The sequence below is a fragment of the Hesperophylax consimilis genome, chromosome 28 (genome assembly GCF_061612785.1).
Source record: "Hesperophylax consimilis isolate HC1 chromosome 28, BYU_Hcon_1.0, whole genome shotgun sequence".
In the NCBI taxonomy this organism is placed as follows: domain Eukaryota; kingdom Metazoa; phylum Arthropoda; class Insecta; order Trichoptera; family Limnephilidae; genus Hesperophylax; species Hesperophylax consimilis.
In genome coordinates, this window is record NC_142863.1 from 7,699,740 (window position 1) to 7,717,198 (window position 17,459).

At 36.0% G+C, this 17,459-nt stretch overlaps 1 protein-coding gene across 1 annotated transcript in view; it reads right to left on the minus strand.

Moving 5' to 3' along the window:
* Positions 1 to 1,103: 1,103 nt before the first annotated feature.
* The window catches only part of LOC149410117 (terminal nucleotidyltransferase 4B-like), a 75,374-nt gene continuing 59,018 nt past the window's right edge, over positions 1,104 to 17,459 (minus strand). Inside the window, exons 2-4 of the mRNA XM_089648570.1 lie at positions 9,995 to 10,188; positions 3,996 to 4,849; positions 1,104 to 1,831 (exon numbers count right to left, since the gene is read on the minus strand). Coding sequence (XP_089504696.1) covers positions 1,205 to 1,831; positions 3,996 to 4,849; positions 9,995 to 10,188 — 1,675 coding nt within the window. The 3' untranslated portion in view covers positions 1,104 to 1,204. The remainder of the gene's footprint in view (positions 1,832 to 3,995; positions 4,850 to 9,994; positions 10,189 to 17,459) is intronic.

Here is a 17,459-nt window from a genome sequence, read left to right on the forward strand (position 1 = left end):
TAATCAACAGGATTCCATCTTATCATTGACAAAAATCAACAGGATTCCATCTAATCATTGATGAAAATCAACAAGGTTCCGTTTTATCATTAGTGATGGTCAGATTAAATAATTGTACATTAGAAATCTAACTTAACTAGTCTGTCCCGGAAAGGGTGGGGTCTTTCATTATATCTAAGAAAAAAGTTCTAACAACTAAATCCTCCCTTTTACAACCTACATTCGTTTACCTACCTCGTTAAATTATTATCATATTTAGAGTTTTTTCTGTTTTTATTTTTTTTGTTTTATTTTTGACTTAAGCACTCGCCTTCATTTTATAATACAATGGTATTGGTGTTTTTGTGTATGCGCCACATTATAAATAAATATCTATATATATTATATACACTGGTTTATCTGTCCGTTGTTGTAGACATTTGAATGCGACAGTTGTCGAATCAGAAAACATCTATTATTTATCATTTCACTCACATTTCAGTATCGAATCCAACTAAAATTTAAAACAACATTATTGTCAATTACTGTTGAAACAAAACATTACATTTATGTAATAATACCACTCTTCATGGCAATTTTCGAAATGAAATCAATAAAATTATTATATTTTACACGTGCATCATATCTTCAGTTTTATAGTATTTTTGGTTTCATTTCAAGGATTTAATAATGATGTCCGATTATTATTGATTCTTTTGCCCCAAACAATTGCAGAATATTGTTAAAAATTGTAAAAAAAAAAAAAAAATTTAAAAGAATTATTTTAATACTATGTGAAGAGAGAATGAGAACTTTTAAGCAGTGAGAATTTAAAAATGTGAAAAAAAATTATATAACTGATAATAACTAAAGTATAATAATAATGTGTGATGTTACATTACTTACTGCAAAGCTTTTAAAGTTAATTGTTGTAGAGATGACTATGTTGAAACTATGATTGGCTAAAAATTGGCAATAAATTTAAAAAAATTAATTGACAAGTAAATCACAAAAAGAAACAATAACATTTTTTGAAATGTTCATTAATCAACAGACAAATGTTTAATAATCGGCTGACGAATGTTTAAAATTAAAACATAGAAGTAATTGAATATTCACGAAATTCAACCGATTAACACCCAACTGTCTGACATTCAAGTGTCTCACTAGAAATTCCTCTCCAACGCCCCTAGCGCTTTTTAACGGTGGGGCGCCTTCTCCGGAATCATCGACCCGCGTACTCCTGCTGCCTTTTGCCACTGTTTCCCGCACCGTGCTGCATGTTGTTGTTGTTATTGTTGTTTCCCGAGTTGTGGTGGGACGTCACGCTGCCGTACGGCTTCCTCTTCTTGTTGGGCCGCCCGCCCTGCATGGAATTATTACTAGAGCTATTATTACTATTGGCGTTGAAGGGGATGTGGTTGTTTATTCGACCGGGAGAAAATCTCCCGCCGTTTTGTTGATGTTGTTGTTGATTCTGGTGGTGTTCATTAATGGGTTTTTTCGCCACGGCAACGTTTTGCGAGGAGTTGTAACGACGTTGCTTGGCTTGATGCATCACGTTTCTCGTGTTGCTGCCTCGGCTGTCGGGTTCCGATACGCTGGAAGACGGGGGTTGCAACTGATGCAACTGGTGCTGGCGATTCTGCAGGGTGGCGGCGGTGACGGGCTGGACGTTGTGATGGTAGAGCATGGGGTGTATGGGCGCAGTGTTGGGGGGGAAGTCCTGGCGGGGTGGGGGCTGGCGCGCGGACGGGCCGAGTGTGTGGAGGGGGGGCGCGGAAGGAGAGGGACACACGATGGTGCTGCCGCTGCTGTTATTGTTGGGGGAGTTGGGCGGCTCTTCAGATTCCTACAGAAAAACAAATGATGTTGTAAATCGAGGTTTAATGAAGCGGATTGGAGAATCAGAGTGAAAAAGAAACATAACAGTAGTAACGGCAGTAGCTTATAGATTAATGAAGCTTATTGAGAGTGAACAGGCGCGGGAGTACAGTTAAATTATGGTTATAATATAAAATAATAAATAATCATTGTTTAAAACAAAGTTCAAAATCTTTTGTTTGTTTGTATAGCTTTAACCCCTCAGGCCTCTGGCATATGAAATCAAAATTTGTGTGTATTTCCGCTTTGCAACAATCAAAATAAATGGAATATTTCTGAATGTATCCGAAAACTAAAAACTGTTTTTGAAAGGTGTGAAATACGCTTTCAAATTTTATTATTAGAAGAAAGCATAAAACTTTTTAAGGTTTTAAAATACTTTATATATTATATAGCTCACTATAAGTTTCTTTCGTCTCAACACTGAACTAAAATTACTAATAACAAAAAAAACAAAAAAGACACCCATTTTATTAGTTTACTGTCACCTCACTTTTGTCGTTTAATATAAAAATAATTAATAGAAAATTTACAAAGTTTCATAAATTTTTCTCAAATTGCGCCCGTAACTTTTGGTTTCATAGAGCGGTACTTTTTAATTGTTCCGTGGTTAACTTCTTGATTTGAATATAAAGCATGGTGTCTTTTCTTTCTAAACAAATTAGGCTTAACTAAATTTAGCAGGGGTGCAATCCATTGAGACTAAAGAGTTGCAGCATGCTCCAAGAAAAAAGTAGTGACAGGTCTCAATGGACTGCGTGCTCCAGAGCTCCGAGTGTGTGGCTTTGACTTTTCCTCTAGACAACACACTTCAAGAGCTTTTGTTAAAAACGTAGAGTTATAATGTAGAAAATAAAAGCGAATGACTTCACAGGGTAACCGGAACCATTTGGTTAAATACATGTTGTGTTTAGTTTAGCAGACGAAGGAACTGTTCAACTGTTAGCAGACAATAGGAATATATGTAGTTATTATTATAATTTTGTACAAGTGTGACTTGCCTCCCGCTGGAGACTGGAAAGTGAACCCGGGACTCTCACACTTAAACCTATTCAACTAGAACACGACCCACTTGCCCACGACCAAACTGTTGGACAAATAAAAAAAAACACAAAAATAAATAATAATCAATGATTCGTCTTAAATTTTTTTTCAACAGTAAGTACATGATCATGGTTTACAGAGATTCTCAAAAGCTGGTCGGAAAAAAAACTCAATACATAATTGACAATTCTTATGATGAAATAACTTAATGAGAAAAACCTCAAATTGTAATATTTAATCAATGAAAAAAATATTAACCATCCTCAAACGAGAGATGCGAAACAGAAAAGATTCAGTCTCATTTAGGAATTGAGCCCAGGACCTCTTCCTTGCCAGGAAAGTGCTCTAACCACTAAACTGATTCAACCATATAAGCCTCAAATTTAACTGCATCATTCATTGGTTAGACCACTTCCCAAGCAAAGAAGGGGTCCTGGGTTCAATTCCTAGGATTCCTTGAATCTTTTTCTGTCTCACATCTTTCATTTGAGGGTGGTTAATATTGTCTTTAATGATCAATAATTGAATGATTAAATGTTTTAGATATTTGGGGATAATCTCAAATGATTATTAAGAGTATAGGCCGCCACAGACGACACACACAGTATGGCTTTAAAGAAATCATGTGAGAAGGGATCGAACAATAATCAAACAATGGACGGTACGATGGCCGAGCCTTTCAATGAAGTAGCTCTAGTTAAGATGTTAGTACTCGGGCCAGCCGTCTGTAGAGGCCTTGTAAACATGTGCCCAAAAGACGAGCACTTAACAATAAACTCGTTCCTGTTTGCAGTCATTTTTAAAAACATATCTAATGAGCAATGACACAATGATATTCCAGATTATTGAAGATATGTTATTTAAGAGTCGGGTGTATACTGAAATTAGGTCACAGTAAGATAGAGAGAATTTATAATATATCGACGGTCCCGAAGAACAATGCTGGATGGGCAAATTTGAAGTTTAGCAGTAGACATTGTCGATGTGGATTCATAGCCAGGTATATGAGAATGGATGTAAGATTGAATGAAAACAAGAGTTCACACTCTTGTTACCAATAAATGGGTAAATGAATGATAGAATCTCACCAGATCACTGTCAGTGTTGCAGGAATCGCTACCAGAAGACGTGAGACTGGAGATGCTGGGAGGGGCCGTCGTCCTCGGCAAACTGGGCCTCAGGAACTGGGCCTCAAACGTCTCCCGAACCCATCTCCGGTACTGCAGGACATTATCCGTCACCCGCACTATCCGACCCAGTATGGAATTCTTATTACAGTCAAATATGAAACTATCCAACGCCGGCGTGACGGCCTGATGGAGCTTGATGTAACTGTAATCAAACGCCGATTTAACTTGCAGAGCGCCGTAGCTCGACCGCCCGATATCGTTCCCCGCCGTAAGCGGATCTTCTATACACAGCATGCTCGGCCGGTATCCGTCGTTCATCTCTTTCTGAATCTCGTCTTTGGATACGTAGCAGCCGCCATTCTTCACGCGAATCGCAGCTTTCACATAGTTGAACTTGCGTCCGTACAGCTCGAAGAACTCGATGAGTAAAACGCCGAGGTTTACGTTCCCGTTAAGCTTCTCGGGACGCGGGTGGAGCTGTAGGAAGCTGATGCACATTAGGATTAAGGAGTAACTGGATATTCCCCCGGTGAAGACTTCATTTAAATCTCGCTGGAGGAGGAATTGTTTGAGGACCATGACTAGTTTGGCGAGAACAGGATATTTCTGTTTGTACTCTTTGATGAGCTCAGCGCTCTTGACGCCGGAGCTCATGTTGAAGGATATGTCCACCTTCACGTCGGAGAACTTGTCCGTCATCTTGACGATGGGGACAGTGGCCTTCTCCAGGACCTTGATGGAGTTGGTTTCTGCTATCTCTCTCTCCACCAGTTCCCGTTCCAACGTCCGCAGCGGCAGTTTTTCCCAATTTCCTGGAACAACAAAATGCTCATTAGAAACCATTATTATCTAAAATAATATAATTGGCATATTATTGGAATTGTATCAAGTATTCTTTGCCAACCCACATATACATCACAACCGACTGCAAAAAGACTTAAATGAAATAAATCAAAGGACAATAGATTGGCTTCTAAAACTCAAAGTAAAAAAATACACTGTCCTACATATTGGAATAACTTACCCTAAGCTTGCATACTAATTTAATGGAACCCCCTAAAAGCAGTGACGTTACAACAAGACCTAAGAGTTACCATATCACAAGACTTGAAATGAGAACCGCATATCGCCGAGATTGTCAAAAGAGCGAATTCGATAACATGTTTAAGCCAGTGACAGACCACGCCATATTTGCATGGCTTGGCCTATTTCAGCATATCGCTCATAATCAAGAAACACCGCACTTGATGTCAAAAATATACAAGACATATATGCAACCTCTCCTGGAATATGCTTTGTTTTAAAAAAGATGTACATAGATCTAATCCCAGGAAACACTTCCTTGCACATAGAGTAGTGGAAGCATGGAACAAACTTCCACAACATGTCATCGATGCTACAATATAAACCATTTTTAGGGCTCCATTGGATTTTTATCTGGAAGAAGAAAGGATAATAATGAAGAAATAACGAAAAAGAAAACTCGTTTTATCCAATTGGTTGCTATGGAGAAAATATTATACTGGTTCAGTTGTAAATCATAAATAATAAAATGAGAAAATCAATAAAAACAAAATAAAGCAATTAAATTACAGTTTTATTATTCCAATAGTGAAACGAGGAACTATAGATGTACATTTACTAATGCAGTGAAACAACTATTTATCATATTTCAAGGGTTGTCTTGAATTTAGTTTTTTCTATGTGAATACCACACAAGAATCCCAACTGCTCACAACCGTCTGGAGCCAGTGAGGCTATGACATCCCCAATTGGGGTGTATGTTGTGAGGCTGAAGTTAGTGAGGAGGGGAATGATATGGCGAGAGGAACGTGGGGGAGTACCTGGCTATTCAGATCTGGCCACCAAACACGGCCAAAACCATTTTTTTAAATGTTTCAAATCTAGGAAGATGCTTTTTTAAATTTTTTTTTTTATTATTATTTATAGAGTTAGTTTATACAAAATTTGAATATTAACAAGATAATATTTCATTTTGAAACTTTAAATGTTTTTACAATAAACATAACATTTCTTTTTAAATACATTCATTCTTCCTTCATTCTTCAGACTTTCAGGCTTTTCATCATACATCTTTAGTCCTTTGTACATTAGGCAGTTCTGTGATTTTGATTTCTTCATATGTGGCAATCTAATTCTATTTACATTTCTGGTTTCGTAATTGTGAACATCTCTATTAAAAACAATTTCATCCATAAAATATTTTGACATTTACTTGTTCATGACTTTATGCACAAAAATTAACACATTAAATAACAGTCTCTTTTTTATTGGAAACCAATTTAACTGCTCTCTCATTTGATTAATGCTTGCGTATTTGCCTTTTCCCAGTATAGGTACATCTCATAGCTTTATTCTGTATAACATCTAGTTTGTTCAAATTTCCTTCATTGGCCAAATATAACATAGTAGAGCAATAATCTAAATGTGGAGCAAATATAGTTTTATAAATGAGTTCTTCAGTTTTTCCATTTAGTTTATTTCTTAATACTGAGAGTATCATCCACTCTCGAACGTGTCTAAGTACACTATATATTATTTTAACCTCTCCAGCATTAGTGGGTCATATATGACCGTGCGTCCATATTTTATAAAAGTATTTTTATCTATTTTTCTATCATGCGGAAAATTTAATTTATTTTTATTTTGAAACTTAACTCATTTTTTGATGTTAGAAAGAGAAATAATAATTCTTTCCAGTTTGCCTCAAATATTTATACTGGAATCCATTAATAAAATCCTAAAAATAGCCAAAATGAATAATTCATATTTCGCACCGCTATCGTAACAATCGGTTTAAGTTTAAAATATTTTTTATTATATGAACAAGATAAAAGTGAAGGCACAGTTTTCTTACAAATTCCCCAAACAAATCGAATGTGTTTTCGAAATATCGAGTTCTCTCAATTTTTCTACGATTGGGGTAAAAAATTATGTAATCATGTGGTTAGCCTTTTTGACAACATTTTTCATGTTTGATATTAAAATTTTATTATTTAGAAATAGTATTGCTTATTTTAAATGCATACACTGGAAAAATAATTTTATCTAGTTTCTAAAACAGTCTTCACGGAAAATTGAAAAATAAGATGTATATAGCGCATTCGATATACACAGAAAACATTGCAAACTGAACAGAAGTGTTGAAAGTACTGAAGGATTGAATGAATAAATAGTGTGAAATAACACAAATTTATGAAATAAAATTTACTTCAACATTATTAAAAAAAATACACATATTGCATGTGGTAATCAACGTGGTAGTAATGGCAATTCAACACACTCCTGAAAAGTGATATAAAGTCATGAAAAGTGATGTAAAGTCATGAAAAGTGAGATAATGTCATGAAAGAGCTATTAAGTCATGGAAAGTGATATAAAGTCATGAAAAGTGATGTAAAGTCATGAAAAGTGAGATAATGTCATGAAAGAGCTATTAAGTCATGGAAAGTGATATAAAGTCATGAAATGTGATAAAGTCATGAAAAGTGATATAATGTTAAGAAAATTTATATAAAGTCATGAAAAGTGATTTAAAAAAATAGGTTACACTATGGTCACTTTTAATGACTACATCACATTACAAAAGTGTGTTGAATTGCCACCGTCCCGAGTTGCTATGGAAGCAAGATTTTTTCAGTTCGATAATTTTTAATGTTTCTCGAAGAGTGTGCCATCTTTTCGACGGATGGTTAATTTTTTTAGGGTGAAATGCTGAAAAAAAATGTAAAAAGATAAACGCACACCGGTGTGTTTGAATGTGATATGTGAATGATAACTAATATCAGAAGCGGCTGACGACAGTGATCGAGCAAAGTTCGCTTAGATAGTTTGAGCATGTAGCGCAGATGAACGACGAAAGTAACAATGTAATACAATGTGAATGTGCATGGGAAGGCCTGAGGCAGACATTTCAATCAAGAGAGACAAATACTGAAGTCGGGTCATGTCAAGAGTCAGAATAAAAGAAGAGTGGTTATGAGACAATGTATGAATGTGACCGAAGCAAGGAGTGTGTGCCAAGACTGAGTTGTTTCATTTTATTGTGATGTATGGTAATAAGGTTGAGTATTTAATCTATAGATGGCGCTAGTCATACAGCTTACTCCAGAGTCCGTCAGATGTCGCTAGGGTGTAACAGGTACTTGTGAGATGATATTGTCAGAGAGCAAGCTCCTCGGGAGACAGAGAATTACCTACCCTCGGGTAATGAACAGTGTAGTTTAATCCAGACCTTTTCATTGTAACTTAAATAAACACAATTATAATAAGAACCTTTTACTAATTTCAAAGAGTTCCCAACACCGAAGTCTGCATAATAAAGGCAGATATAATATTTATAAATTTTATAAGATAACTATGATAATTTTGGTGATTTTTTCAACTACCATCCATCATTTTTGTTGTTTGTTTTTGGGGTGTTATGCCGTGTTGCGCTAACTCCTTCTTTAGCCGACGTTTTGGACAGCGTTGCAGTGTCCATCATCAGGGCAGATCCGGTAGATCCGAAGATGTGGATAAGATAAAAGATATATAATAAGATAAGATAAAAACTTACCTACCATCCATCATTATAATTAAATTATAATATGTAAATGACATCCTCAGCACGGGAGATCCCAGTGAGGATATCATTATATCTATATGTTACCAATGAAAAGAAGACAATAAATCATTATTATTATTATTAGGCTCAGGCCCGTATTGTCGTACATGATTTACAAAGACTGCAAGGCTGATGTAAGCGTAATGAATAAGATTAAGAAAGGTACACTGAAAGGCACGCTCTACTACATGACGGTTTGGGCATGTAGAGCGAATGAACGAAGAAAGTAGTATAAGGAGAATATATGACGCAAATGCGAATGGTAGCAGAAGTCAAGGAAGCCAGAGAAAGACATGGCACGATCAAGTGAATCGGATACTTGAGTCAGGCCATGTCAAGAGTCAGAACAATAGAAGAGTATGTATGAATGTGAATGTGGCAAGAAGTGTGTGCCAAGACCAAGTTGTTTGGCGGTCCGTCCTCTCTGCCCTGCGGTGAAACGGCGTGATGGTTAGTTAGTTAGAGCACCTGACCGGACATCAGAAGGCGCGGGTTCAATTCCTGTCGGCGGCATTTATTTTTACTCAAGAGATATTTTCAATTTGTATGGATATTTCAAGCGACTAATTATTGCTTATAAAAATTTGTTATCCTTTGTGCTATGCATAAAAAACCTTAATTATAAACATTAGTTTACCATAAAAAAAATATAACAAATTATTTTATATATATTTTTCTTTAACACAGGTTAATTGTGGTATGTACCTTTCTAGAAATGTACCTATTTACGGTCACATTGTCACATTTGAATTTAGCGATATATAGTAAAAAGGGATAAAAACAGCGTGATGATTACTCAGGATCGGGCTTTCGGAGTATCTGGGCCGAAGGCTTGGAATAAACTCTCTCCGGAACTAAGATCCATAACAAGTCCAACAGAATTCAGGTCTAAACTAAAAACTTACCTTTTTAAGCTGTCATACCCTTAAATTAAATATACCATTCCTGAGAGAATGTCCAGTTATATCCAATTTTTCAATTATGTCCTAAATCCTGTATCTAAATTTCGCTAATAAACAATTAGTTAATGTTAATTAAGTGTTAATCTCAAATGACCTACCAGGTAAGTATTGTACTGTATATTATCTCCATATGTAGTAAGTAATAACATAGATTATTGTAGAAATGTATTATAAATTTGTACAGCGCCCTTGAGGTAATTTTTCACAAAAACGGCACTATACAAATCATCCAGTATTATTATTAGTATTCAGAATTGCCATGGCTTCCCAAGCCCTGCAGCCGTGGTGGCAGAGTCCTGTAAATAGTCCTACAGGCTCCGTCGGGGTTAACGGGAGTAAGGTAAGAGTGGTGTTGGTGTCGGACTAACCTATGATGACAAGGTCTATGTCGCTGGTGGGCAGGTAGAGGCCGGTGCGGAAGGAGCCGAACACTTCGACCTTGGCGTGCGGCCACAGGCGGCGCACCACCGAGGAGATGCGCCGCACCGCGTGCCCCCGCACCAGGTGCTCCGTGGGCGTGGGGCTCATGTACGTAAAGAAGTGCTCAATCTCTTCGTGCAGCCTGCAACAATGAAAACATGGTTAGCAAACGAAATTACTGTCACATTTCGAAGTAGAACAAAACGATTTTTTGGAAACAAGATCAAATATTTATAACAAACTTATTAAAAATTAATAAATTAAATTTTTGAAAAATCGGAAAATTCATGTCTATTTTCTAAAACAATCTGACATTGTAATTGTTGTAATATGGCAATGAAATAACATTCAGTTGGTAACACTACATGTACAGGAAGTAAGTGTCAAAAAGTATAAGTCTCTGTAATGGCTGTAATGTGTGTGCTCTGCTACAATAAAAGTTATTTTGGTTAAAAGATCACCATCTATTATTTATCAAGACTACAGGTTATGGGCCCAGTCACATGTGAAAAGAGGAAAAACATCTTATGATGGAAGGCAATCAGAACATGTTAAAATTGAGGGGGGTCAAGAAACTGGAATGTGTGGAAGTTCCAGACTGCAGTATTGTTACGTGGACAAGGATGGCTGGATATAGTGGAAGGTCGGAGTACAAAACCTGAAGAAAGTGCACAGAAAATTATTTGGGAAAACAAGGATGCAAAGGCTCAGTCCTTAATAGTCACAAGGATGACAGAAAGTGTTATGTTACACATTATATCATGTTCTACTTCAGCGGAAATGTGGAAGAAGTTGCAGAGTGTGTATGAACAAAAAACGGAGACCAGCATTCATATTGTACAACAGCGATTTTTTCAGTACAAATATGAAAAAGGAACAGAAATGTCTGCATTTTTATCAAAAATACAAGAATTACAGAACCAGTTAAAACAATTGGGAGAAGAAATTTCTGAGAAATTTGTTATAACTAAAATACTCATGTCACTGCCAGAAGAATATAAACATTTTGTTTCGGCTTGGGAATCTGCCCCTGATGACAAACAAACCTTGGAAAACTTAGTGGCCAGGTTGTTGATGGAGGAAGAAAGATTTATTGAAAAGAATGATGAACTTCAACAAACCCCATCATCGTCAGCTTTCGTAATGAAAAATAAAAAAAATGGAAAGTGTTTTAAGTGTGGAAAAATCGGACATTTCCAGAGCGAATGTAGGAAAAATAAAAATAACAATGAAGACAACAAAAATGACAAGTGTTATTATTGTGGCAAATTTGGACATTATAAATCGCAGTGCTGGTTTAGTAAAAATAAAGACTCAAGTAAATACAACACAAAGAAAAGTAATGCGTTTGTCGTATTAAATAAAATTTACGACAATTATCAAGATTCTAAGTGGCTCGTAGAAACCGGTGCGGATGAACATATGTGTTGTGATAAAGCCTTATTTACAAATTTAACAGACATTTTGAATAAATCAGTGATAGTCGGTAATGGCGCGTCAATTAGTGTGTTGGGCTGCGGCCAGATGGCAGTGCAAGTGCAAAACAACACGGAATGGGTTGACACTACCATAGACAATGTGTTATTCGTACCAGATTTGAAAGTTAATCTGTTCTCTGTCAATCGCGCTATCAAAAAAGGTTATGTCATGATGACAGATGACAAGTCTTGCAAATTTTACAAGGATGGAGATATTTGTGCCGTAGCAAAACGAGACGGAAGCGGTTATTATATGGATTTACGTTTTAAATGCAATACTGCAATTGTGGCAAAATCAGAAATAAATGATTTTAGTTTGTGGCACGAAAAATTAGCTCATCAAAACTTTGAGTATGTCAAGGAAGTTTTACAGAAAAACAACATCGATTCACAACAAACATTAGTTCCGAAATGTGAAAGTTGTTTAGAAGGAAAAATTCACCGTTTGCCGTTTCCAAAAAGTAATTACACCAGCAAGAAGACATGTGAAGTAATTCACGCGGATACGTGTGGCCCAATGGAAGAAATGTCATTAGGAGGGTCGAAGTACTTTGTTCTGTTTAAAGACGACTACTCAAATTTTAGATATGTTTATTTTGTTAAAAATAAATACGACATCAAGAATTGTATTGAAGACTTTCTAAATAAAACTGAAAATATAACTGGAAATAAGGTTAAAATCTTTCGAAGTGACAATGGACTGGAATTTATAAACAAAGAAGTGAAAGAAATGTTCTCAAAGCGTGGTATAACCCATCAAACGACTGTTCCATATACTCCAGAGCAAAATGACTCTAGTGGAGGCTGCAAGGACAATGCTACATGCAAAAAGTAAACCAAAAAAACTATGGGCAGAAGCTGTAAATACTGCAGTTTTTGTACTTAATAGGACTGGAAAAAGCAAAGTAAACGGAAAATCTCCCTTTGAAGTATGGACAAACAGAAACTTTGACATCCGTCAATTAAAAGTGTTTGGTACACCTGTATATGCGCACATTCCTAAAGAAAGAAGAAGAAAATGGGACAAAAAGGGTGAGAAAGGACTAATGGTTGGTTACAGCGAAGATGTGAAAGGGTACAGGATATATTTTTCACATAAGAATACCATAGAAACAAAGAGGGATGTAATTTTCTTAGAAAATGAAAATAAACTCCAGGAATCAATTGAGATAATATCTTTAGAAGACAAACCATCACAGATTACTAAAACAATGGTAAATGAAGAAATTAGAACAATGGAAGATGAAGGTGGTATGAAAATCTCTACTGAAGAAGATATGTTATATGAAACCAAATCGGAAAGTGATAATGAACCATGTGTTGATGAGTTGAGTTCAAATGAGTCAGTGACTGAAGATAATCCACTAGCACCCTACTGTGAGAGATCAAAAAGAACAAGGAAACAAACTTCTTTCTATAAATGCAACAATGTACAAATTAATGTTGATCCTGATCCGATGACATACAAAGACGCTGTGAGTAGGGTTGATGCTTCTAAGTGGCAGGAGGCCATTGAGAGAGAGCTGCAAACACTGAGAGAAAACAATACGTGGGAAGTGTACAGTGAGCCAGTAGATCCAAGTAAGGTTGTTAGTAGCAAATGGGTGTTCAAAATTAAAGTTCCAAATCAATATAAAGCCCGGTTGGTTGCTAGAGGGTTTGAACAAGATAATTTGTTTAGTTATCAAGACATTTATGCTCCAGTAGCAAAATTATCCACTTTTAGACTTTTTGTTGCTATTGCTAGTAAATTGAACTTGCAAATCTATCAAATGGATGTTACCGGTGCATTTTTGTATGGAGAAATCCAAGATGAGGTATATATTCAGTTACCTGAAGGAGCTTATTCTAATAATGAAAATATTGTAAAATTAAACAAATCACTGTATGGTTTAAAAATGTCTCCTAAGTGTTGGAATAATAAGTTCAATGATGTCATGACTAGAGAGGGTTTTCTAAGATCAAGCTGTGATTCGTGTTTATACAAAAGGTATAATGGAAATGATAAAATTTTTGTATTGTTATATGTTGATGACCTATTAATTTTTGGAACAAATAACTGTGAAGTTAAACAGCTTAAAAAGGCTTTGAATAGTGAATTTAAAATGAAGGATTTGGGATGTATATCTGATTTTCTAGGTATCAATGTGAGTCAGAACTTAAAATCTGGTATAACTGAACTAAGTCAGAAAAGTTACTTAGAAAATATTCTTGTAAAATTTCAAATGGAAAATTGTAAACCGGTGGCTACACCGATGGATAAAAATTTTAATTTTAAAATCTTTCAAAATCAAAAGGTAGATAAAAATATTGAAAAATTATGTAGGCAGATAATAGGAAGTTTAATGTATGCTGTACAAGGTACAAGACCAGACTTATGTTTTGCTGTTTCAATGCTAAGTAGGTATCAATATTGTGCAAATAATATATTGTTAGCTGCTCTAAAAAGGGTATTGCGCTATGTTAAGTATACATTACATTATAAGTTGATTTACAGATGCACAGATGTAGGTTTAGAGGGTTTTTGCGATGCAGATTGGGGTGGTAATATAAATGATAGAAAGTCCACTTCTGGTTATATGTTTTTTTTCTCAAAATGTTTAATATTATGGAGTTCTAAGAAACAAGCATCTGTGAGCCTGTCGTCAACTGAGTCTAAGTATGTGGCTATGAGTATGGCTGCTGGTGAGGCTTGCTGGTTGATAAACTTATTGAATGATTTTGGTTTTCAAAATGTTTGTCCAGTAAACATTTTTTGTGATAATCAGTCAGCAATCTTGACTGCAGCTACAGAATCTATTAAACGTTTGAAGCACGTAGATATGTATTCGTTTTCACTTTGTCAAAGATCTAGTGAAAAATAATAAAATAAATATAAAATACATAAAAACTGGCGAACAACCAGCGGATATTCTCACTAAATCTTTGAGTAAAGAGTTATTTGTACGATTTATTGGAATGTTATTACATTGAGGGAGGATGTTGTAATATGGCAATGAAATAACATTCAGTTGGTAACACTACATGTACAGGAAGTAAGTGTCAAAAAGTATAAGTCTCTGTAATGGCTGTAATGTGTGTGCTCTGCTACAATAAAAGTTATTTTGGTTAAAAGATCACCATCTATTATTTATCAAGACTACAGTAATTTTTTATAACCAATGAAATGTATATTTTTTAACATAGGATAAGCATAACCTAACCCTTTAAACGAGGCCTTGAGGAAAATGATTTCCCTCAGGGCCTATGTCATCTTTGGGGATGCTGTGGGGAGGGTCTTTTTAATAAAAGGAAGAAGAGGAGGTTCTGGAAGGAAAAGGTATGAGGGCTGGGATGCTATGAATCTAGGAATCAGTGTATCCAGGCGTGACAGACCCAAGAATCTATCCCTGCCGCTGCGGCGCAAGGCGATGGGTCGAGAGACCAGTTGGAGAGGTCAAAGGGTCTCCTCAAAACTAGCCTCTCCCGATCTGGCACGTCACGCAGCTGGTGGGCGGGCGCATCCTGAACACACCTCACCTGATGAACAAGGGCACCCCTGCTAAGTCACCAAACGTAGCAAACCACTTGCAGTAACCTATTATATGATGTTGGTTATCCAATAAATGGATCCCGGGGCGGCGGTACCCAAACACGCCTCCCAGATTGAAATATGGTTTTCAAATGGGAATGGAATTAACTAATTAAATGGAATGGAACTAACATGGGAATGGAATTAACTAATTAAATGGAATGGAACCAACATGGGAATGGAATTAACTAATTAAATGGAATGGAACTAACATGGGAATGGAATTAACTAATTAAATAGAATGGAACTAACATGGGAATGGAATTAACTAATTAAATGGAATGGAACTAACATGGGAATGGAATTAACTAATTAAATGGAATGATACTAATATGGGAATGGAATTAACTAATTAAATGGAATGGAACTAACATGGGAATGGAACTAACATGGGAATGGAACTAACATGGGAATGGAATTAACTAATTAAATGGAATGAAACTAACATGGGAATGGAATTAACTAATTAAATGGAATGGAACTAACATGGGAATGGGAATACCCAACAGAATGTCGAAAGTTTAAAAAACATGAAACCATTTTCCCGAAAATAAAATTCATGCATAAATACAGGGTTTTCCAATAAGAGGTGTTAATTTGATATTTAATCATAAAAGATCAATGGTTTCGTTGCTTGTGTGGCACGTAGCGCCGTCTTGTTGAAAGTAAACGCTGTCCAGATCGATACCATCCAATTCCGGCCATAAAAAATCATTAATCATCTCTCGATAGCGCAATCCATTCACCGTAACTGTTGCTCCAGCCTCATTTTCGAAAAAGTAAGGTCCAATGACTCCGCCGGACCATAAACCGCACCAAACAGTCACACGTTGAGGATAGAGAGGCTTTTCAACAATAACTCTTGCGTTTTCCGAGCCCCAGATGCGACCATTTTGCTTGTTGACGAAGCCACCGAGGTGGAAATGGGCCTCATCACTCAAGATGATTTGCATTTGATTCACTCAAGTGAATTTTAACAATTTCTATGCGTTGTTGAAGCGTGTATCGTTCCACTTTTATTAATGGCGTAGTTTCTACTTGTCAAATGTCAAAAAATGACAGCTTCAAAAGTAACATCTACCGAAATAGCGGGCTATTCAAAATAACACCTCTTATTGGAAAATCCTGTATAATAGTACTTAAAAACAATATAACTTTTCATAATTATAATCTCAAGCCACAAAGTGATTGCCTTTTAGGACAATTTAATATTAAAACCTTTCAAGTATTTCTTGAAATGCATTCCATTTATGTCCGCGTAACATTTAGTAGTTATCCGGTTGATAAAAATAAATAAATTCATTAAAAGGCTATTTTAAATCTGCGGTCAAAACGCGCACTACTGACTTGGAGGGGGAAATAAATAAATAAAAAATAACAACACGTTATCTAATAACAAGTAAAACCAGTTAGCCAAGTTTTGTCAATCTATTCATAGGTCCGTGGTAAAAACTTTACAACTATTATTATTATTCCTGTCCACTCCGCTTTGTAATTTTATTACGATTATAAAGGTTAAACGTTTCGCATTGTTTTTTTTTGCAAATTTCATAACTTCAACGCGTAAAGTTACCAGTTGAGGTATTTCTCAAATGTAACTAGTCCTGTGTTTGTGCCGATTGACAGTTCGCAATAGTCGCAACGCTCACGCGGAATAAAAAGACACTATCAAACACGGCTACCAATCTTGACAGGATTGACATTGATACAACTGGAGCACAAGACAAATTCACAGACAGACGAAATGCATAGTGGTCGCGTATTCGCTACGTTCAGTCAATTAAAGGGGATTGCTGCCAGAGTGGTATATACTCTCAGTATTGCCCGGCTAAAAGCTGGAAATGGGAATTAGTCATGTTTGATTACCAAATCGGAATAGTCAGATACCTCCCAAAATTCATCTTCCTCATCTCCTTCCCCTCCCAACTCCCTTCAGTCTCATAATATATCATAACGGACTTCTGGCTTAAAAGTAAAAACGTTATATTTTGCAAAATTATAAAAAAATCCTCTATTGAATTACAAAGCAGATATCAGACATTCTTGTAGAGCGAATTCGTTTAGCGGAAGTGCATTAGAACGGGAGAAGAGTGTCACTTCCGGAAAGATGCAAAAAGTGCACCGATTAGGAAACATACTTCACTTTACTTCCGCCTTCCGGTGAGGCTGATCTGGCCGATGGATTCAGATTTTAATCAACAAAACAAAACCACTCTCCACTCTCCTTTCAAAGATAACCAACAGCTCTGTTTCAACTGCATTTCAAAGGAGCTAACAAATAGCTAATTAATGAACTAATGGGATTTTTACCGAATTTGGAAATTATATTAGGACCCGTATAAAAATCTTTGCTTTACCCGATCA